This window comes from Staurois parvus, unplaced genomic scaffold (assembly GCF_062004578.1).
Source record: "Staurois parvus isolate SC_StPar_1 unplaced genomic scaffold, SC_StPar_1.0 ptg000321l, whole genome shotgun sequence".
In the NCBI taxonomy this organism is placed as follows: domain Eukaryota; kingdom Metazoa; phylum Chordata; class Amphibia; order Anura; family Ranidae; genus Staurois; species Staurois parvus.
Window position 1 is genome coordinate 3,339,811 of NW_028318117.1, and position 23,280 is coordinate 3,363,090.

General features: G+C 40.5%; 1 protein-coding gene across 1 annotated transcript in view; it reads left to right on the forward strand.

Moving 5' to 3' along the window:
• Nucleotides 1-23,280, forward strand: part of NLK (nemo like kinase) — a 259,388-nt gene that overhangs the window by 116,337 nt on the left and 119,771 nt on the right. The window contains exon 3 of the mRNA XM_089683759.1: nt 20,792-20,847. Within this exon, the coding sequence (XP_089539885.1) occupies nt 20,792-20,847 (56 nt within the window). The remainder of the gene's footprint in view (nt 1-20,791; nt 20,848-23,280) is intronic.

Here is a 23,280-nt window from a genome sequence, read left to right on the forward strand (position 1 = left end):
TCACTGCTGGCATGTCTCAGCTATATTCTGTGTGGGGGGAAGGAGATCTGTTGAGTACCCTGTGTGTGTGGTGCAGGAAGTGCCAGGACAAGGTTATCTAGCGCTCATGGCAAAGATGGAAAAACTGTGCCCCACCTTGTGGGTGAGCATCATGTCTCAGCATAAATCCTTCCCCCTCAAAACAAATAAAAACTGATCAGCACCTCACCCCTTTAAACATAAATTCTCTCTGCAAGACTAAATTCTCTCCAAACAAAAATGCAAAAATTCCCCTCCTCCCAGTCCAGACCCCCCTTTCTGTACACAACTTTGCCAATCAATCCCACTATTAGCACAAATACCCCCACCCAAAAAATCACCGCTCCTAGAACACAACCTATTTCTTCTCAAATGTCCTACCGTAGCATAAATCCCCCCCCCCCCCCAAATAATACCCCGTTCTAGCCCAATTCCCTCCTTCCCTCTTCCAAACTCAGATCCTGAGTCACAAATCCCCCTCAATATCCCATCCTAGGTCTCCGTCCAGAGCATTAGGTTTATCTGCTATCTGCATGAGTTACTTCCGACAAGTTTTTTTTACTGGCACCAAAAAGTGACCGGGGAGGGAGCTGTGTGCTGTGTTAAGCTCTGAGCTCTGCAGTGTGCAATTTCAGGTTCCCACCCCCTGATTTTCTGAAAGTTCAGACAGTCTGTAAAAATTCTGGACATTCAATGACTATAGAGAAGAGAAGTCTGAGAATAAATAGGTACAACTTGTATAGGAGGATTTGTTTCATCATTGTAAACCCTCACATATATCAAGTCAAGTGACTGGCTTCCAGTGATGCACAACCACTTTAAGCTTTAAGGGACACAAGATCTGAAAGCATTCTGTGACATTGGAATGTCTGGCACTTAGGAGAATTGGATACTCACAAAAAAATTGTTGTACAGGCAGTATAACACCTTTTTATTCCCATTGTGGTTAGGTTTTCAGTGTTTCAGAGGAAAACAATACAATTTTTATTTATATATATATATATATATATATATATATATATATATATATATTTCTTAAAGTTTTTTTTTTTTAACTGTAGATCCAAGAGAGCTTTTTTTTTTTGGCAGTTTTTTGCAGTTTTTTTTCTGCATTTGCTCCTCCTCCGGCATTGTCTTGATGATCATATCCAGGCACCGTCATTGGGTAGATGCAAGGCCAACCTGTAATATTACCTTAGGGCACTGAACTCTGCTCTTGGCACTTTCCAGGCACCTGGGGAGCTGTGTTGGTTAGAGTGCGCTTTACAGAACCAAGGCTGCTCCAGTTTAAGTCTCTCTGAAAACTCCTTTGGCCTAAGTCCACCAAATGGATGAAGACTGTCTGGACTGTGATTGTCTGGGAGCCTGGTGTGTGAACTCCGCCTCCTGAGTTCCCCTACTTGTGGGTTACTACTCACTTGTGCTCCGACACTGATGTCACAAACACTCTTGGGGCTGGCGCTAGCTTTTACTGTGCCAGAGGGCTGTGGGAGATGTGCTGTTCATTCTCCAGCAAATCCCCTATGAGACGGAAGCTGGAAGTAAAATGTATGTGTTACAAGCACTTTTGGGTAACATGGTTGCAACATTTTTTCAACATGTTCTCAGCACACTAGTGCACCTGCACCCAGGCCATATTCCCTATGTGCACATGATTATCTTGTGGCCTTGTACACATTTGAGCACGCATGCTGCTTTTACAGGCGTTTTTGAGCTTTTTTTTTTTTTTTTTTTCCACCGCTAAACTTCCCTTCATGTTAACCTGTGTGGTCATACACACTGTAGGTGTGTACAAGAGTTTAGAGACAAAAAAGAAAAAATAAATCACTTATGTGTTCAGTCGAGGAGCTTTTAAGCATTAAAAATACCTGATGCTCCTAAATGTGGATAAATGTGAAATTGTGTCTAAACGCTAGGCATTTTTTTTTCTTCATTTAAATGGCCAGATTAAATATTCTGGCCAGTGAAATAATTAAAAGGCCAAGCACTTGACATGCCTAAGCGCGCTTGAAAAAATATGGCTTAGGAGTGTTTTTACAGCTGCTTTTCTCCTGCTAGGAGAAAGGCGTTTAAAAGAGTCCCAGTGTGCATGAGGCCTAAAAGAGAAGTAACGCCAAAGCTTTTTTGGCCAGCTTTCTTATATGGGTCACAGGACTGCACTTACTTTTGCTCTCCTGTGACCCAGAAGCAGCTGACAGTGGGTCAAAGCCTGCTGTCAGCTGAAATCAGAGCTGCTCCAGACTCAATTGTCAGGATCAACTCGACTGCCTGATTGACAGCTGGCTCTGGCTCTCAGTGGGCAGAGAGCCGAAACTAGTTGTACTCACCCACTGTTCAGCATGGCACTCCAGTAAGCGCTGGAAGGGGCAGAGGTGAGAGCAGTGACTGACTGTCACTACTGTCTGCTCTGAGAAAACCTTTAACTTCAGTGATCAGCAGTTATGTCATTGCTCAGTTCCCTGTCTTGGAGCCAAACTGGAACAGCTGCAGCATCGCACTGAGGCGAATATATGTATGTATGTTTTGTTTTTTTTTACATACCTAATATATCTCCTTTTTAATTGTACACAGGCTGGGTATTCATAGACAGTTAACAGTGGCAAGCTTTTGAGGTTCTCCCCTAGGTATTCTCCCTGTAACCCCACCACGCTGTGTTACTCAGTTTTTGTGCTAGTGTCCTAAGGTGATGCACCTCGTCTCCCTTTTATGAAGAAATCACTCTTAGCTTAACTACTTTATTATTTTCTCTTTGATCAACTTTTCAATCCACTCCTCACTGTCTTCTGATAAAACAATAGAATTAGTACATTCGGATCGGTTCAACCTGGATAAAAACCTTAGTGATCTTACCAAGACCCCACACTGTCCAGGGCCATGGTCTATATGGAGTGCAGATGCCTCCACTTGGCACTAAAATTCACTACTCAGAGCTGATGACTCAGATGACAAGACATTGTATCGCACCACAGATCGCACACTATCCTGCCACTTTTACTTGGAGCCCTTTTGTGTTCCACTCAGGCATTTCCTCTCACCCTTTTGCCACGTGGACATCGCTATAGGATGGTCTACACTCAGGATGCTGCATACTCCTTCAGAGACACACCCTCATATTGATAAGGCGTGCACCAAAGTAAGACCCGATTTTTTTAACCAGTTTCTGCATCTGATTCTATCAGATACTCAGCAAATGACCTTCGTGGCTAAGGTAGACATTTCTGCAACTATGTCACAATTCCTCAAGCAACCAAAGGCTTTATACCGCCATCTTCGTTCAGGATTCAAAAACACCTGGCCACTTCTCCAGCTTCACTGTCTCCAAGTCACATTTCGATCTACCCACTTAGAAAAGGTGGACATAGAAGGAACTGAAGAGGACCCGGAGGAAGTGTTAGGCCACAAAAGGTTTCTCATCCCCAGGCTTCTGTGCACCCGATGTTACAGCATCAAGCCTTATGCTTGCAATTGTGATTATGCTCAATCCTGTTGATGTATGCAAAAACCTTGGTATTGTCCCACTTGACTAATCCCATTTCTTGCCAGGACCCTTTGGTCAAAAAAAGAACCTGTTAAATCTGAAAAGACCTTTCCTGTTCATGAATAGAGTGGGCAATTTATGATTTGGTCAATCCAGGAAAGATTTTCACTCCTCTGAAAAGGATTGGCGAGCTCTAACCAATGGAAAGAGTTAACTTAAAAGTGGTCAGTTCTGATAGTAGATCCTGCCATCTCAGTCTTATCTTACTGTACCATCTGAAGTTGTTCCTTCGTTCAAAGATTCTGCAGATAGAAAGTTTGAGATGCTTTATAAAACTCTCTTTACGTATTCCGGCTCAGCTCTGAAACCAGCAATTGCTGCATTTTCTCTCTGTCAAACCACAGCTAACAGGATTAGGGCAATGAACAACCAACACGATCCTGTAATACAGGACCATACTAATAAGTCACTTCCAGCTATCTACAAATGTCCACAGGACAATTGAGAGGCTTCAGGGTTTTGGTTGGTTGGTCAAGTTCCAAAAATCCACTCTCCAACCTTATCTTTACCTGGAGTACTTAATTTTGATTCTAAACACATGCCAAGCAACAGTTTTCTTCCAGAGAAGAAATTGCCCTCTCTAAATCAGCCAATTTCATTTGAGACCTCTTGAACACCAACATCTTGTTGACGTGGAACAGGCAGGCTCCTTCTCTTGACATACCTATGCTCCTGTACAGGCAACCAGAAAATTCCCAATCTTGGTGGATCTATAGTCCTACTTTAACAGTGGAAAAGACGTTCCAGACTAGGAAGAGGAGAGTTCCAGTCCCTCACAGTTCAAGGAACATGGTCATCAATGGAAGGCAAGCTCCTCATAAACGTTCTGAAGCTCAGAGTGATGAGTATAGCTCTGCAACACCGGACCTTCTTTCTGTAAGGACACCCAATCAGAATGTAATCAGAAAATGCCACAGCTGTAGCCTACATCAACCACCAAGGGGGCACCAGGAGTCACACAGCCTTTAAGGATGCAAGGCAGATCATCTCATGGATGGAGAAGCACTGTTCAAAGATCTGTGAAGTCCACATCCCAGTAGTGCACATCTGGAAGGCGGATTACCTCAACCATTACTGCCTGGACCAAGGGGAATGGGCCTTTCACCCTGACAATTTCAACCTACTATGTCAGAGATGGTCAACCCTGGGTGTGGGGGTTCTGGCCTCCAGATTAAACAGCAAGTTTACCTCTATGGCTAGGAACAAGGATCCTTTAGCACTTGCATTGGATGCCCTGATTATTCCCTGGTCTCAATGCAGATTAATCTATACCTTCCCTCCATCATGTTCTACCGTTCTTGCTTCACAAATAGATCAAGAGAGGAAACTGGTGATTTCTTATTGCACCAAAAATGACTCAGAAGAACCTGGTTCACAGTCATGCTTGGGACTAACAGGAGTTGACCCTTGGCCTCTTCCCAAGAGGCCTGACCTGTTGTCTCAGAGCCCTCTATTCCATCTTGTTTTAATGGCCTGGCTGTTGAAGCCCAAATCTTAAAGGACAGTGGGGCCTCTAAGTGTCATTCCTAGTTTACTAAAAGCGACTTCCAGAAAGATCTGCTATTGTACCTGGAAATGCTTCTTTGCTTGGTGTGAACAAGAGCAATTCAATCCAAGAGGTTACCTTTGCCGCTCATTCTGGTCTTCCTACAATCAGGATTGATTGTAACTTGGCTTTAAGCACTGAGTATACAGATTTCAGCTTTGTCGTACTTTTTCAAACACCTGTGGCCTTACTATCCCTTGTCAAAACCTTTTTAAGGTGCATCTCAGATCAGACTTCCTTTCAAGCACCTTGTATTTTCCTTGAGACCTCAATCTGGTTCTCTGTGTTGTGTAGAAACCACCCTTTTGACCTATCAAGGAAATTGCCTTTAGACAATCTATCCTGCAAAGTGGCTGCCTTGATTGACATCATGTCTTAGAATTCAAGTTGGCCGCTCTCTCTTCTAAGGAACCATTCCTCATTCTTCATAAAGACAAAATAGTCTTGCGCTCAAGACCTTCTTTTCTTCCTAAGTCATAAGTCTTCCACCATGAAGACGGGGATTAATTTACTACAACTGGAAAGGTACAAAGTTTGGTGTAGCTCTGCATAGAAATCAATCAGCTTTAAGGATGTTTCCTTTTTTTTTTTTTTGTCAAAGCTTAATTGAACAAACTGAAGTTAGAAGTTGGCTACCAGAGGGCCAGATTTGGCCTGTGGGCCGTATGTTTGACACATGTGAACTAGCCTGTGGAGGAAAGATGTCTTTACTCTTTACTTGCCTATTCACGGGACACTTAGTTTGGTTACTAGATCAGCTCCCATGCTGACCTTAGTGAAGGGACAACCGACAGCTAAATCCCCATAGTAAGAATGTGTGACCTCCTTGCCCAGGCATTGTCAGTGATCTCTCCTCTTCCCTGAAGCTGCTGCTGGGAGCCAGTCATGTGACCAGACCAGAGCACCCTTAGAATAGGTAAGCAAGTCTGTTTTAGTACTGAACAAAAACTGCATTCTAAACTCTTGTCTTTGTGTTTTTGAATGACTTTGATACAGCCTCAATTCCACAAACGTTGGGGAGCTGCATAAATCTACAGTACATAAACAGAATACAATGATTTTCAAATCTTAATATCTTATATAATTCACTAAAGAAAACTGAAAGCATATTAAATGTTTAAACTGGGAAAATGTACCATTTTAAGAAAAAAAGGTAATTTTGAATTTGATGGCAGCAGCATGTATCTAAAAAGTTTGAACAGGGAAACAAAAAGCAGGCAAAGTATAACCCCAATCCCTAAAAAGTTGGGACAGGGCCATGTTTACCGTGCTGTAGTATCCCCTCTTTTAACAACCCTGTAAATGTATGGGAACTGAGGAGACAAGTTGCTGGAGTTGAGGGAGAAGTCTTTGCAATTTTACATTGAGGAACATTATTTTGAAATTCTTTGACAATTTTTAGTGAAGTGAACCTCTGCCCATCTTTACTTAAGAGGCACGCTCTAAAACATTCCTGACCAATTGTCAATTATCCTAATTAGCGGTAAAATGGTCTCCCAACGTTCCTTTGTTAGTATCTCTTATCAAGCTGGGTTTTTTTTTTGTTTACTTTTTTTTATGTTGGCTCTTTTGTGTACTTTCCCCACCGACAGCAGGGATGACACATCAATGTTAAGACGCTGGCGGGTACCTGCAACTAACAACCAACACAAATCGCATGCAAAAATGCAATAAAAAAAACGCATGTACATTTGATGCATTTCCATTGAAATCTATGGGCCACGCACTGTATCACACCAAAGTAGCACAGGGCCCTTTCCCAAAGTTGCATAACAGATGATCTGCATTGATGTGAAGGAGCACAATTGGAAGCAATGTTCTCTCCATAGTCATATGATTCAGTTCTACCCATGTTACATGTGAGATCAGCGTGAGCTCACTTTTTATGCTTTTTCTTCATCTTGCCCCCCCTTCTGCAATCGATTCATTCATTTGCTGACAAAAGCATGCAGATAGAAAATGAAAGCAGAGTTGACAGAGATGAGCTTATCGCAATGCTGCTTCCCCTGTTAAGGCACAGGCTGCAGCGAGTCCACATCTATCTGGCCTTGAAGGATGTGCGATTTTATCTTTTAATGGACTATTCATTTTATTTCATTGTATTTTTGGCAGGAGGTCTGCTTTAGGCTCCTTTTTGGCAGCTGGTTAGCAAGGGATCTTTAAGTTTACACAATAGTTTTTTGTTTTGTTTTTTAATAAGTTGGCAATCAGCACCCTTGCTGAATAAACTGTTGAGGTAAACTCCGTTCTATGATATAACATGCAGTGTATTTGTTATTGGGATATAACACAGTTGCAGTTGCTAAGCCAGAAGCATTGCATTGGTATGTAATAAATGCAGAAATTTTGTATGTACTGATATTTGTTTTGTAAACCCTGCAAAAGCCATAGGTTTTCCTGAATCTGCTCTCCTTTCAAGGCTGGTATATTTTTCACTTTAATTGTCTAGAGCAGTCTTACCCAGCATCAGTCCCCTGAAGAGCTGCTAACAATTTAGGTTTTAAGGGCATCCTAATTCATCAATTAAGCGGCATCATCTGTGTGATATTAAACCTTTTTTGGCTGTCCTTCATAACTGGAGTTGTGCATCTTTAGTCATACGCTGGGGAATTACGCCTAAGAAATAAGCCTGCTTTGGAAGAAGAATTATGAGGAAATCAATACAGTAATGTAAGGTAAAGGAGAACTCATGACCCAAACTCAATTTATGTGTAGTTATAGACATCTGTTTTCTCAGAAAAGCAATCTTGTATAGTTTATTTTACTGTGTGAAATCCTGTTTTATTGCCTCATGATGGCACATATGCTTTTATAGCCTGTGGTGGGTCGTGGATCCTGTGCAGAAGCTCCGTGTAGATATTAAGGATTGGTGTGCCACCTGTAGAGGGAAACTGCAGTGAATGCTTGTGCAGTATAAAAAGGTTTTTCAGTAAATATTTAAAGTGCTATTAAAGCATTAGGCATTGTTTTTGCCTGTGTTAGGGGTACATTGAAAATGTGCGTTTTGTTTTTTTTTGTTTTTTTTTCCCTACGTCCCTAACCACTCCCCTTAAGCTGCAAAAGTACTGGATGGGGGATTGTACACAGGATGTGGCCATGATGCTTTGCATCGCAGTGCTGCCAAAATGATACCCTCTGTCAAGCTTGATAGGCAGTGCCACCTGTTGAATGCAATCCATTCACCTAAATGGGGCTTTAACTGTCCCACAAGTGCAAGCAATACATGCAGTTGTGTAGCGGAGGTGCGGATTTTTAGGGGTTAAAACAGGTGGCAACATAATGCCTCCTCATCACCCGTCAAATACCTTTTTGAGTGATCCACCACAGATTGCTCTTCAGAGGGTACCGCTAGACTAACACAATGGTAAACCCAAAAGCAAACGTGTATTATACTGTAGCTCAGCCTTTTTCAACCAGGGTGCCTTCAGGTTTCTTCAAGGGTGCCTTGGCAAAATGCCCAAAAACAAAGCCACAGGTTTTCAATGTGCACCATTACAACTTTCTAGCTGCTGTAAACACATCTGCCATCTACACATTCATAGTGGATAGAGGAATCTTCCCACCGCAATGTTGTATGCTTGCAGCGAGACTCCTCCACTCTCAGAATACAAGAATACACAAATCGATTGGCTGCATGTGCTGATTAAATTACAAATTTCCAGTATTCCTGTTCGAGAGAAACTGATCGTTAGATCGACTTCTCTGAAACAGGAACACCCATAGGGCTGGCTGCATTTCAATCTATTTATGGTCAACTTAAATCTGCTAATCCATCTAACACTCCTATGCTGCTGTCCTATGGTGTCTGTTGCTCCATCGGCCATTGTGCGGTCACTCTAATACAATACGTTGTATTACTGGCCAGATTATGAGGTGAAATGGGGAAAAAAGGAAAATTAATGCAGCCACCACATCTGATTGGTTAGCTGCAATATGTTCGGGTTTTGGTTTAATAGCACTTTAATATTGGCCATTGGGGATGGAGGATGCAATTATTGATCAGCTGCACTAGTATGTGCAACATTCATAAGATCATAATTATTGATCTTGACAGGATATAAGCAGGCACATGCAAGCCCATAATTGTCATTATGATTGCCCAAATCTTTAGATTGACCAACTGACAGCAAGAAGTCCTCCTTGGACAGTCTGCATTGTGATCTGTCTGAGGCCAAGGTTTATTGGTTAGGTCAGCCTTTTTTTTTTTTTTTTCCTTTAACCTTTTCAAAATGGGGGCATAAAAATGTAGTATTGTGTATTTTTAAATTTTTTTCAGATTAATGCAGCATTTATTAACAGGCAGTAGTCGTAGGTGAGAGGTCTTGTGGTGCAAAACATATTTCAATAATGTCTCCTGGGTATTACAGCGTTTTGTTGCATAAGCCTAGGATTGCAGTTCCTGTATGAGCCAGTACAACAGGGATTCTGTGTTTTTTTTGTTTTTTTTTTAAATTAAACTTTGTGACTGCTTAATGAGCTTACCAAGAACTAATTCTCTGCCTCGTTCAGATGGCGTAAGCACAGTTTTTACATAACCTGCCCTCCTATCATTGTTTCAGGTTATATTACGCAATGGGTTTTAATTTTGCCTCACTTAGTTTGCATTATTGTTATACCCTTTCAGTAATAGTGAATTGCTCTAATTCTCCCGATTTTGTTGTAGCAGTGCTTTTACCTGTCTGAAGATTTGAATTAAAAATCAATGACCATATTCAAACATGATACACCTGATGAGTATTTCAGTTCTAATCTAATCTTAAAGTGTTACTAAACCCACAACAGTAAATTCTGTATATGCAGTAAAGCATGCTTGTTATACTTACTGTGGAACCTAAGTGGTTAATCCTCTGCATTGTTTAAAAAGGCTATTTGATCCTCACTTCTCTGATCCTCCCCTTCTTTCAGTGCTCCCCTCTTATCTCCTGATAAGACATATCGTGTGGAGACGCTGCACATGCTCAATTTGGTGTGTATTGCTAGAGAGGGTTTTTTTTTTCCCTGGGAGAATGCATGTGATCAGCACAGGGCCAATCAACACTGCCCAAACAGAGGTCAGGGGTTCTGCATCCTCTTAGAGAAAACTCCTCCTACAAGCTTCAACCAGTGCTCTGCTGAACACTGATAGAAGTCGCTGCTCTAACTGCTGATAAGAAAATGTATTTAGCAGTTTATATTTACTAAAATCATTGCACTTTCATGTTCTGTGTACTGTGGAAGACTACATACAGTGAATGCAGGTCCTGGGTTTAGTAACACTTTAAAGTGGTTTTAAGTACTAAAGGTTTTTTTCTACCTTTCACTTGCTCACTTGTGCCTAGAGCTTATAATAAAGCTTACCTGTAGTCACAAGGAATATCTCCTAAATATGCGCTGTTTAGGAGATATTCACTACTTCTGCAGCCGGTGACATCACCATTGCAGGTGCACTGCAACACTCTGGTGCTGCGACCGTGACACCTGTGCACATGCATGGGAGTGACGTCATCGCGGCTCGACCATTCAAACGGCTGGAGCCCGCAGATCCGGTAGGAAGTCCAGGTGAAAATGGAAGCCCTGTCAGCAGTGACAGCACGCTACTGGAGGGCTTCATTTTTAAGGTAACTTTCATAATGTGCTAGTATGCGATTCATACTAACACCTTATGCTCTTAACTTGCAATGGTAATATTTCTTTTTTTTTCGTTACAGGACCTTTACTTACTACTTTAACGCATTATCTGCTTTAAGGTTAAAAAAAACTGCCTGTTGGCAAACTTATAGAGAATCCAAAATTGATGATTTGTCACTGGAACAAAGTGGGGAAAAATCTTCAAGTCTGAGTCCTCATCCCACTGGCACTGTCAAACTTGCATTTATATATGATTAGAGGGCAAATGCATAAACAGTGGATGCATGTGATGGACTAGAGTTGAAATAGTCATAGAGGAGCTCAACGGCACCACATCCTCTAAGATATACTGAAAACAAGGAAGGGGAGCCTCCCGAAGTCAGGGGAGACAGCAAGATTTTTAAGGTGCCATCAATGATAAACACAACAAATAACTAAAATTAAATTTTTTTTAATTAAGCCATACAGTTAAAATTCATAAAATCATTGAAAGTGAAAGACACTTCTGAATCAAAACATCATTGAAAGTGAAAGACACTTCTGAATCAAAACATCAATGTAATAATTGTTACTCATTCGATTATTGTCCCAGTGTCATAAAGCGCAACATGTTTTGCCCATTCAGGCTTCTTTAGGAGATATTTTGCAACAATACCTGAAGTAGACAAGTTGACCTTAATTTGGAGAGGTTCCTTTTTTCTTGTTTTCTGAATGCATGTGATGTTTTTTTTTCTATGTTTCCCATCACACTGTGCATTTTACCTGCATTATGTGTCGTCAGTTCAGCTGTGTTCAGGAAAAGGAGAATTCTGTGTATCCAAGGTCTGATTAGAATCTCTAAACATAGGTAAGCAGGGCTAAATGCAGGAGCATCTAAATTTAGGGGTAGGCAACCTTTTGAGAGGTGGTGATCTACTAACTGAGCAACATGGAAGTGTTCAAAATTCACTGGGTTGCAGCAATTTTGTTTTCTAGCTGTGCTGAGAACTCAACCTGCTCTCCTCCAATGATCAGACTTTTGCTAATAGGCTCCTTGCACAGCCATTCATTTGGAAGACAAATGTGCTGCTGCTTCTCTTCCCCCCCCCCCTCCCCCCCAGTTCTCGAAGATCCTTATGCAGCTGAGAACATAGGATATGTGATTACTTCTAAAAGGGGAAAAAGGTAGGTATTGATTTTTTTTTTTTTAAATCTATACACAAATGTTTAACCTTTCATTTCTGTTTTAAACCGAATGAGCTATTTTACAAGGTGAGTCTTTTATATATACTTTAACCAGCAAGGCTCCAATAAACGGATGGAATTAGGAAATCTTCTATAATAAAATGCATGTCACTGTAAAAATATGAACTTGGCCTACCCTAAAAGTTAACTTCATTATTAAACTTGCTATTTGCGTTCATTTACATGTTTGGAGAGTAATTGGTCACCCCCCACAAGTGTGATCCTGGAATATATAGGATGGTGTACAGAGGTGAGCAGGGCAGAAGGCAAGGGTCAGAGGTCAGCGGTAAGTAGCAATACAGAGCACAGGGTCAGTGGAATGTAGGTAGAGGTCAGATTTACATAAGGCACAGTGCAGTGGTCAGTAGCGTGCAACAAGCAGCTGCCTGTTTATATCTACAGCTATGGACCTTAACCATTTCCTAGTCTCAGGCAGGTGACACTATAATGCAAAATAAATGTCGACTTCTGGCAGGTACACACATCTTAGGCAGCAGCAGCCTTACATAATACTGCCAGTCTGCACTGAGATTGCTGGTGCGATCGGGAGCTGACAGTATGTCATGTCTACCTGCCAAGTGGCCTTCATCGGCTGGTTGCCTACCCCCAATCTATATGATGGAAAAAGTAATCTGGGAGTCATTAAAATTTATACTTCCCAGATCACTTCTGCAAACAGAATTGTGCCAGTGTTTGTAAGGCCTTATACTCACCTGCCCATGCTCCTGCCAGATCCAATGTGGTAGACAGAGCTGCTTAACCACAACTGCAAACTCTCCTTAGTCAGTCCCTTAGTTACATTGATCATCAGTAAATATGTCTATCATACTTCCCATTGAAAGACAGCATAATGATTTTTATATAGTTGTTTAGAAGGAAAGAATTGGATGGGTTTACGTGCTCTAGCAGTAGAATACAATGGCTGTAATGCAGCCTGTACTCTAGCTGTAACCTTTTTTAGCTCTTTGCATCCAGAATCCGTGAGAACAGAGCCTAGTTTAATTTTGATACTGTTGTGTAGAATCTCTTCCACACTTCATCCCGATGGCTATTTCAGAGAAATCTCCCTCTTCCTTCCTATTCACATACTTCTTTGTGCAGTCTCTTCTCTGTGCCGTGCTCTATTTCTTTAAACAAGGTGCAAACGTTCCTTGATGTGCTCCCTGCCAGTCATCCCACCCACTCAATGACAGCTGTGGACTCTTAAGTGTATATATGAGTGTCATAAAGGATTTTGTAAACATCCTGGTGTCGCTGGGGCTTGTAGTTGTCCTCTATATGGCTATGTACTGATTCAGCAGCGGGGTTATCTTGACTCAGTAGCAATGTTCACAGGGATGTGCGATTCTCGTAGGCATAGGAAATGATAAAAGGGACCCTTATAGTGTGATTCCATTTATTAAATTTAAACGATAAAATCAATTACACTCACATTACATAGAAGATATTTTGTAAGTCACCAGACCAGAAGTGATGCAGCGGAATGTGTTTCACCAGCCGGATGTGGTGTCACCAGTGGTCTCCAGTGGTCTCCAGCTGAAGCGGTTCCTCCCTCCCACTGGGCGTCTTCAGAGGCTGAAACCATTGGTGATTGGTGGATAATTATATACTCTGAGCCACTCCTATTACACCTCTCAGAATTCATGATGTAATATCTGCTTCCTTTCTCAGCCATCTTAATGCACTTTTGGTTGTATTAAGCTTCTGATGCATACTAGTCTGCATCTTCCATATTACTGCACCTAAGATATTAAAGTGCAGTCTGACTTAATTCTTAAATAAAATTAAGTAAATTAAAATTATATGCACCCTTATCTCCCTCCCATTCTACTTATTCTCTCACACTAATGAATACTATATAAAAACTTCTTGTATATTTAAAAAAAACAAAAAAAAACCTTCAGAATGATTGGCAGTGTACTAACATCATCTACACCCCTAGTGGTAATAAACATACTGTAACTATAAATGGAAATACCAGATTAACATATGTGAACATATATACAGTGGGTATAGAAAAGGATCATAAATTATTTTTTGCTTTGCAGCCTGAAATAAGTGTTTTTTTTTTGTTTTTTGTTTTTTTGTTTTCTGTTTTATCCAGCTGTATTTACTCAGTGCAACTTATACCATCAAAGTGAAAGAGCTAACACCAACATGTCAGGGAAAAAAATAAGATTAAAAAACGGAATCACTGAGTTTGAAAAGATCACACACCCCCCTAAAAATTACTTGTAAACTCAATCGGGTGTAGCCAATCACCTTCTCAATGGCACACAAAGCCATTTGACTTTCAACTGTGATCAGCTGTGGTCATTTGATTAGCTCAGCATGGCATGAAAAGAGCTTTCCTGGAGCACTTCAGTCCCTGGTAATGCAACTGAAACAATCAACTATGGGTGGCAAGGCACTTCCAAAATATCTCCGGGATAAAGTTGTGGACAGGCACAAATCAGGAGATGGATACAAGAAAATTTCAAAGGCTTTATCAATGCCTGGAAGCACATTGAAGTCTATTATAAAGAAGTGGAAGGTATTTGGTACAACGTAGACCCTCCCTGGACCAGGATCTTGCTCCAAACTGGATGAAAAAGTCAGGAGGAAACTGATCAGAGAGACTACCAAGAGGCCTTCAGCAACTTTGAAGCATTTGCAGGAATATATGACAAAGAATGGTCATTGTATGCATGTGACAACAATATCACAAATTCTCCACAAATGTGGCTTGTATGAGAGGGGTGCAAGAAAAAAGCCACTCAAGGAAGGTCACATGCAGTCAAGGCTGAGCTTTGCTAAAATGCACCTTGAAGATTCTGAGGCCACATGGAAAAAAGTGTTAAGGTCAGATGATACTAAAATTGAATTATTTGGCCTCAACACTAAACGATATGTCTGGCAGAAATCCAGTACAGTTCACCATACAAATAACACCCTTCCTACAGTAAAGCATGGAGGTGGTAATATCCTGTTATGGGGGTGTTCCTCTGTAGCAGGGACAGGAGCACTTGTCAGGATAGAAGGAAAAATAGATGGAGCAAAATGCCATCATATTCTTGAGGAAAATCTGCTGCCCTCTGTAGAAAGTTCTCAGTAGGAAGAAGGTTTACTTTCCAACATGACACTGACCAAATGCACACAGCAAAAATGACCACACAGTGGTTGAAGGAGAAGGTGAATGTCATGGCATAGCCTAGTCGAAGCCCAGACTTAAACCCCTTTGAAAGTCTGTGGAATGACTTGAAGACTGCAGTCTACAAATGCTCACCATCAAATTTAACTGAACTTGGAGCAGTTCTGCAAAGAGTGGGCAAATATTGCAAAGTCTAGATGTGCAAAGTTAGTAGAGACATATCCAAATAGACTAAAGGTTGTAATTAAAGCAAAAGGTGGTTCAACAAAATACTTACACAAGAGTGATCGTTTTTCCAACTTGGTGATTCTGTTTTTGAATTTTAGTTTATTTTTGACATGTTTGTGCTATGTCTTTCACTTGGATGTTATAAGTTTCACTGAGTAAATACAGCTGGATAAAACAAAAACTGTGTCTGTCTTCATTTCAGGTGGTAAAGCAACAAAATGTGATTATTTTAACCACTTCCTGTCCGGACACTTTTACCCCTTCCTGTCCAGGGCAATTTTTAGCTTTCAGCGCTATCACACTTTGAATGACAATTGCGCGGTCATGCAATACTGTACCCATATGAATTTTTTACCATTTTTTTTGAGACAGATAAAGCTTTATTTTGGTGGTATTTATTCACCGCTGGGATTTTTATTTTTTTTACTATGTAAATGAAATATTAAAAAATTTTGAAAAGTTTTTTTAAATAAAATTTTGCAAATAAATATTTCATCATAAATCTTAGCCAAAATTTATGCCGTTATTTTTTTGTAAAAAAAAAAAATCCAAATTAGTTTATAACCAAAAATTATAATTTTTAAACATTTTTTTTACATTTTATTTTATTTTTTTATATTATTATTTTTTTTTTTTTTTTTTTTTTTTTTACATACTGTCACCCTAGCAGTACACTGTCACCATGGTGACACTGTACTACTTGTGGAGGGCGATGAAGATTTTTTTTTTTTTTTACACTGATTGCTTTTACACCCATATAGGATGTAAAAGCAATCATTTCTCTTTCTCTCTGTTTGCATTCCTGCAGTCATTGAGAATTACTGAGTGAGCTGTGAGTGGTCACAGCTTGTCACATGGTACAAGGCTGTTGTGAATAGCCTTGTACCATGTGACCTCTGTGATCATTCACAGATTTCACACATAGTAAGCAATGATGTCACAAGTGACATCATTGCTTACTACTTTGCATGTGATCACTGATTGGCCAATCAGTGATCACATGATCGGGACCTCGTACAGAGGTCCCGTCCGACGATCGGTGTTTCACTGTGTTCGGAGGACACAGCGGGCACCGGATCGCGGTGGTGTGCGCTCCCAGGGAGCGCGCACAGCTAGAGAAGGCGGGTGCCGTTTATGGACGGCAACCCGACCCTGGACTGCCACCGCCCTGCCGTTTATAAACAGCAGGCGGACGGCAAGAGGTTAAAGGGGGTGATTTATTTTCTATACCCACTGTATCTTCCTCTGCTGCTCTGATTTAATATTATTAAGGCTGTAATATTTAACTTCATTACCCTGTACATATTTTTTGTTTCCCTAATGTAAACATACCTACAGTACAATGAGTATGTAAACTACAATGTTAAAATGTAAATGTTAATTAGAAAAATAATGGTTTACGTCCATTTCAACATTTAATCTCCTGGGAATCATAGTTGCCGGTTGGTAAATCCACTTGGACTCATTTTGTGAGATGGCTTTTTCATGTTTGTCCCTCACCAGTGTCTGTCTACATTATCTATACCACAAAATTTTAATTGTGTTGGATCTTTGTTATGGTAAATTCTGAAATGTCTAGAAAGGCTTTGTTGGCGGAAAACCTTTTTTATATTATTGTGTTCCTTCAAGCTGACCCTTAGTTCGCTCATCATTCTTCCTTCATATTGTAGGCCAATCCCTACATTGGCTTCCCATTTTGCAATGAATAAAATTCAAAACATTAACATATAAAGCCATTTATAACTGTGCCCCAAATTACATCACCAATGTTGTCTCCAAATATCACCCGATCTGTCCTCTCTGCTCCTCGCATGACCTCCTGCTCTCTAGCTCTCGTGTCCTCCTCCCATGCTCATCTCCAGGACTTCTCCAGAGCTTCCCCCATCCTCTGAAACACTACCCCAATCTATTAGACTATATTGCCTACTCTGCCCACTTTTAGGCGATCTCTGACAACCTATCTCTTCAGGGAAGCCTATCCCGCCTTCAGCTAATAACGGAATCTTCTATTGCTCTTACTAGTCCATCCCCCACAGTTATTACGTTTTGTACCACCAGTACCTCTCTCTTAGATTGTAAGCTCCAAGGAGCAGGGCCCTCCTAACCCTCTTGTATTGAACTTTATTGTTACTGTATTGTCTCCTTTTATGTTGTAAAGCGCTGAGCAAACTGTTGGCACTATATAAATCCTGTATAATAATAGGCCATAACTGCATTCTAAAAGGTAGGTAACGTGTGCTACTACATGTAATAAACTTTTTGATTTCATATTTCATGTTGGCTGTGGTTCTAAATTAAAATTGTGTTTTGTTTTTTTTTTGGTTTTGGTTTTTGTTTTTCTTTTTTTTTCATACCAGTTCTGTATGTCATGCATTTGCCACAGCTGAAAAATCCCACCTGATTTAGGAATGTGACTTTCATAGCCTGGTCAGGTGTACTTTTAACTATCCTGTCCTTTAGAGTAGGTGGCTGTCTATAAACAAATTTGGGCTGTTTTGGGAGCACTTTAGCTAATATTTGATCTTTTTGTAAAATGGACCAATGTTTATTCACCGCATTCCTAACCTGTTTATATTGTCTTTTTTTGTATTCCATACATTTCATAATTAGACAAAAATTGTGATGTGCTAACTCGTCAATGTGAAACATAAACCTTAAAGACAAACAATGTCATCAATCCTGAAAAAATCAAATGTGAAGTTGTAACAATCCAATCCAACATATAAAGTGTTAATGTGCTATCATCCACAAATTCCAAAACCATGCTTGGATAGTAGCCCCACTCCCTGCTCACCTAGAAGTTTGACCTACAAATTCTAATAGGCCAATAATATTTTCAGACATTTCATTGTAATACATTTTAATATAATTGATTTAGTTATAACATCGGATTTGAACACACCCATAGGTCCTAACGCTGGTACAAGATGCTAATTTAAAGTATTTAAATCTGCATGGCTGTGGGAGTTCGCATCGCAGCAAGAAGTTATCACCACCCGAATTCCTGTCTATTCAGCGTTTGTACTTCATTACTAGTTTTCTGACCATTTAGAGCCAGTTCATGGCAGAATGGTGCATACAACTTGTGATTCCTGCACCTCATTCAAAATGCACTGCAGTTGTGATCTGCAGCTGGTGTCAGTGTTACCTTAATGACACCCCAAAACAAGGTTGCAAATGCAGTGTGTTTGCTGGCGTTGGTATGCATGATGCAGTAGTACCAAGTCATCTGATTCCTGTTCATTCTATAAAGCAGTACATGCACTACTTTTTGTGCAGTCCAGCGCACTTTCAGCCCATTCACCCGAATGGGCTGAAATAGCACTGCACCTGGATCCCATGTGAATTTTCATTCCGTTAAAGTCAGTGTGATTTGTCACTTAAACTTGTACAGAGTTTAACTCCTTCCCTCTGCTGCCTGCTGGCCTTTTAAGAGGGTTTAAATTCTGGAAAGTGGGCATTCTGTTCATGCAACAGCTGTGATTTGCAGTCACATGATCAGAACACTCCTGATTGCAAGTATGCATATGAAGCTTTCCGGTACCTGCTGGTAACTGTGCTGGGAGCACACAGGGCATGCGCTCTTAGCACAGAAAGATGTGTACATGGGGCCTCCTATATGAGACCTCTTGCCGTTTAAAGCCCCCTCGCTGAGATGCTGCATATATGTGTACAGCTGGTGAGAAGAGGTTAGCTTTCATACTGTTGTGTGTACACAATGAAGACGTTGATGTTTGGGAACACTTCTCATAAAGTATAAGCGCTATACCTAAATGATCAGTCATGTCAAATGTGAAGCCTGCTACAGTTGTGTCCAAAATTATTCAACCCCCACTGAAATTGAGTGTTTTGGCCAGTTTGACATTGCTTTTGATCATTCAGTCATCTTGCTTACATTTACATTAAAGAGGCACTTGTAGGTCAGACAAATATAACATAACAGTTATAATGAAATAACCACAAATGTCTTTTCTGTGCTCACAGCATTATCAGTTTTATTCAACCCCCAAGTGACATTCAATCTTAGTACTTAGTACAGCATCCTTTTACAGTTATAACAGCTTTTAAACGTGAAGCATAGCTTGACACAAGTGTCTTGCAGCGATCTACGGGTATCTTCGCCCATTCTTCATGGGCAAAGGCCTCCAGTTCAGTCACATTCTTAGGCTTGCGCACTGCAACTGCTTTCTTTAAGTCCCACCAGAGGTTCTCAATCGGATTTAAGTCTGGTGACTGCGATGGCCACTCCAAAATGTTCCAGCCTTTCCTCTGCAACCATGCTCTAGTGGACTTGGAGGTATGCTTGGGATCATTGTCCTGTTGAAAGGTCCAACGTCTCCCAAGCCTCAGGTGTGTGACGGACTGCATCACGTTTCCATCCAATATCTCCTGGTACTGAAGAGAATTCATGGTACCTTGCACACGCTGAAGCTTCCCTGTACCTGCAGAAGCAAAACAGCCCCAAAGCATGATTGACCCTCCACCATGCTTCACAGTAGGCAAGGTGTTCTTTTCATCATAGGCCTTGTTCTTCCTCCTCCAAACATAGCGTTGATCCATGGGCCCAAACAGTTCTAATTTTGTTTCATCAGTCCACAGAACACTATCCCACAACTTTTGTGGTTTGTCCACATGGCTTTTGGCATACTGCAGTCGACTCTTCTTATTCTTTGGAGACAGCAAGGGGGTACGCCTGGGAGTTCTGGCACGGAGGCCTTCATTACGCAGTGTGCGTCTTATTGTCTGGGCTGAAACTTCTGTACCCACATCTGACAAATCTTTTCTCAGTTCCTCAGCAGTCACACGGGGACTTCTCTCCACTCTACGCTTCAGGTAGCGCACAGCAGTCGAAGTCAGCATCTTCTTTCTGCCACGACCAGGTAGCGTTTCAACAGTGCCCTTTGCCTTGAATTTGCGAATGATGCTTCCTAAGGTGTCTCTTGGTATGTTTAACATCTTTGCAATCTTCTTATAGCCATTGCCCTTCCTGTGAAGAGAAATCACCTCTTCTCTTGTCTTCCTGGACCATTCTCTTGCCTTCACCATGTTTGTAACCACACCAGTAAATGTCTAGAAGGAGCTGAGTATCACAGTCATTTTAAAGCTGCCTAATTGGTGCTTATTATGCTTGATTGCTGCTCGGTGACATCCACAGGTGTTTTCAATACCTGATGGAAAGCACCTGTATGAACCTCTGTTCTTCAGAGTGGTAGTCTTTAAGGGGTTGAATAATTGTGGCAATGAAGAAACCACATAAGAACCATTTACTACTGTATTACATAAACAATTGATGTCATTTTAGTTGCATTTGGGTAGTTACAACGTCCTTGTAGGATTTGATTCTGAATACAATTCCAAATGTACACTATAGTCCCTAAACCCCTTTACAGCATTGGGGGTTGAATAATTTTGGACACAACTGTATGTGTGCTATAAGGATTATACACATTCTTGTGTTACTGTCACTATGTGGACTTACTTTTTTTTTTTCTTATTGCAGGTACTCTCTGCACTTGACATTCTCCAGCCACCCCACATCGATTATTTTGAAGAAATGTATCCTTTGTAAAATCATGACTTAAGGTATTTGTAGTAGAAGTATACAATTGTTTGTTTTTTATGTTGCTCTTTGTTGCTTTTTTACCTTTTTTTTTTTATTGCAGATTCTTTAAGTTGTCTAACAATTAAGAAAAAAAAATACCATAGTACAGTTGTCTGCAGTACAGTTGTATATAGTAAAGCTGCAGCTCAGGAAGGTGAAATACCCATTTGAAAATTGTTAATCTGCTTTTCTCAGAACAGCTGCCATGTCATTAGAGGCATCATTCCTCTCCAGTACGACCAGTGCCAACAGCTACAGTGTTTAGAGGGCCTGTTTGAATGAGGATATCCGCTTCCTTTCTACTAGAGTTTAATTCTAAAATAGCTGCTGACCTATGCAAGAGAGTCAACCAGGGTTACAGCAAACTGGTTGTCTTTTAGCAGTCTGCCCCAGATGCAGTCATGTGAAGGGCAGTCTTGCAGAATATAAGCTGCAGCCTTTGCTAGTAAGAAGGGAGCAGCAGATCAGAGACTAGTTTGGTTGTTTTTTATTTGAGGTTCACCTTCTGTGATCTGATTTTGCATATTCTGTGGGGCCAAATTGAAGTCATACAGAAATCTTTTTCCAAAGTTGCGCCATGCTGAGTTGCATTGATGTGAACAGGCATCATGAAAACAATGTGATTTCCATTGTGTGATTCAAGTCGCATCTGAAATTGAACTAGTATGAACAGAGACTTAGTTGCTGCTTTGTTACATTTTATTATAGCATGCTGTATTATGTTGTATTTAAATTGCTCAAAGATTTGATCAAGTCAGCTTTTTAAGTGTTTCAGCGTTATTTCCACTGGCACTGTCAAATCTGCATTTCAATGCATTCAGTGCACATTTCTAAACCCATTAAAAAAGCATGTAAAGATTTTTTTAATGGTGCCATTCACTGCAAGTTTAGGTGCTGTTATCTGCAGTTAGAGAAAATAGAATTCTGTGCATACAGGATCTGATTAGAAACTCTGAAAGTTTGATGCTTATATTAGGTGTGCTGAGAGACACTGTATCCACATTGTCTGTAAATATAAATTCACAACTTTATTGCTTTACTGAAATTGAAGTGTATCTAAACCCCAAAAACAAAATTTAATTTATTGGAGCACACCAGTCCTTAGTCCTCATGCACACTGGAGGTTTTTATAGCTGCTGTTTTTGGCTTTTGGCATTTTTTTTCTACAGCCAGTAAACTCTCCAGCATGTTCTCTAATATGTCCATGCGCACATACGCTGTAATCAGCGTTTTTTGGCAGGGGTGAAAAACACCCTGTGGGAGGGGCAAAACAGCGTGCAGCGTTCCTGGGGGCTATCTTGTGTATGGGAGATTTTTTATGCTGTCACCTGCTGTTGACTGTGGGATCTCTGGAATCTACCCTTGTTGTTATGATTGTGGATTCATCTTATAAAATTAAAATGCTGATTTTTATCTTAAAGAATGTGAGTGGCCTGGTACTTGATTATTGATCTAACCAAGTGTTGCAGTATTACCCTGTGTTCTATTTTTCCCTACATTTTATTGAGTATTTCTGGAGAGTGGAGTCTGGTGGTCCTGGAGATTGGAGGTTGGCTTCCCTGTGGTGGAGTGGAGATTTTGGAGAGATTTACTGGATCTAGGATCCCAAAAATTCCTAAAAGGCGTTTTTTTTTTCACCTTAATCTGGTGAGTGCGGTATATATTGTTTGAGCACTCTTTTTGGTGGAAACACACTTCTTAAAAAAACTCAAAGTCCTCTTTCCAAAGGATTGTTTCACATATATATTTTTTCACCTAATTTTGGAGTGGGACTTTTGCTCTTTAATATTAATTTTATTTATGTATGTTATGATTAAATTTGTTTGGGGTGTAACACATTAACTTAATTTTTTGCACTGTTTGTGTTGTTTACGAAAGCCAAGCCAGAGCCCAGACCTGAATCCGATCGAAAATTTATAGGGTTTTCTGAAGAGGGCTGGGACCAGGAGATGCCCTCGCAATATGACAGATTTGGAGTGTTTTTGCAAGGAAGAGTGGGCAAATATTGCCAAGTTAAGATGTGCCATGCTGATAGACTCATACCCAAAAAGACTGAGTGCTGGAATCAAATCAAAAGGTGCTTCAACAAAGTATTACTTTAAGGGCGTGCACACTTATGCAACCATATTTTAGTTTATTTTTACTTCCCTCCACCTAAAATCTTTCAGTTTGTTGTTCAACTGAGTTGTACAGTTTATAGTTCACATTAAAGTTGGAAAAAGTTCTGAAATGATTTATCTTTGTCTCATTTTTTTTACATCACAGAAACCTGACATAGATGCTCATAAAAATAAATGTATACAGGAATTGTGTGACACTAAATCTCAATCCAGTGCAGAAATCGCGTGACCAAACTCATGATGACACTTCGCTGGCCAGCTGGCACG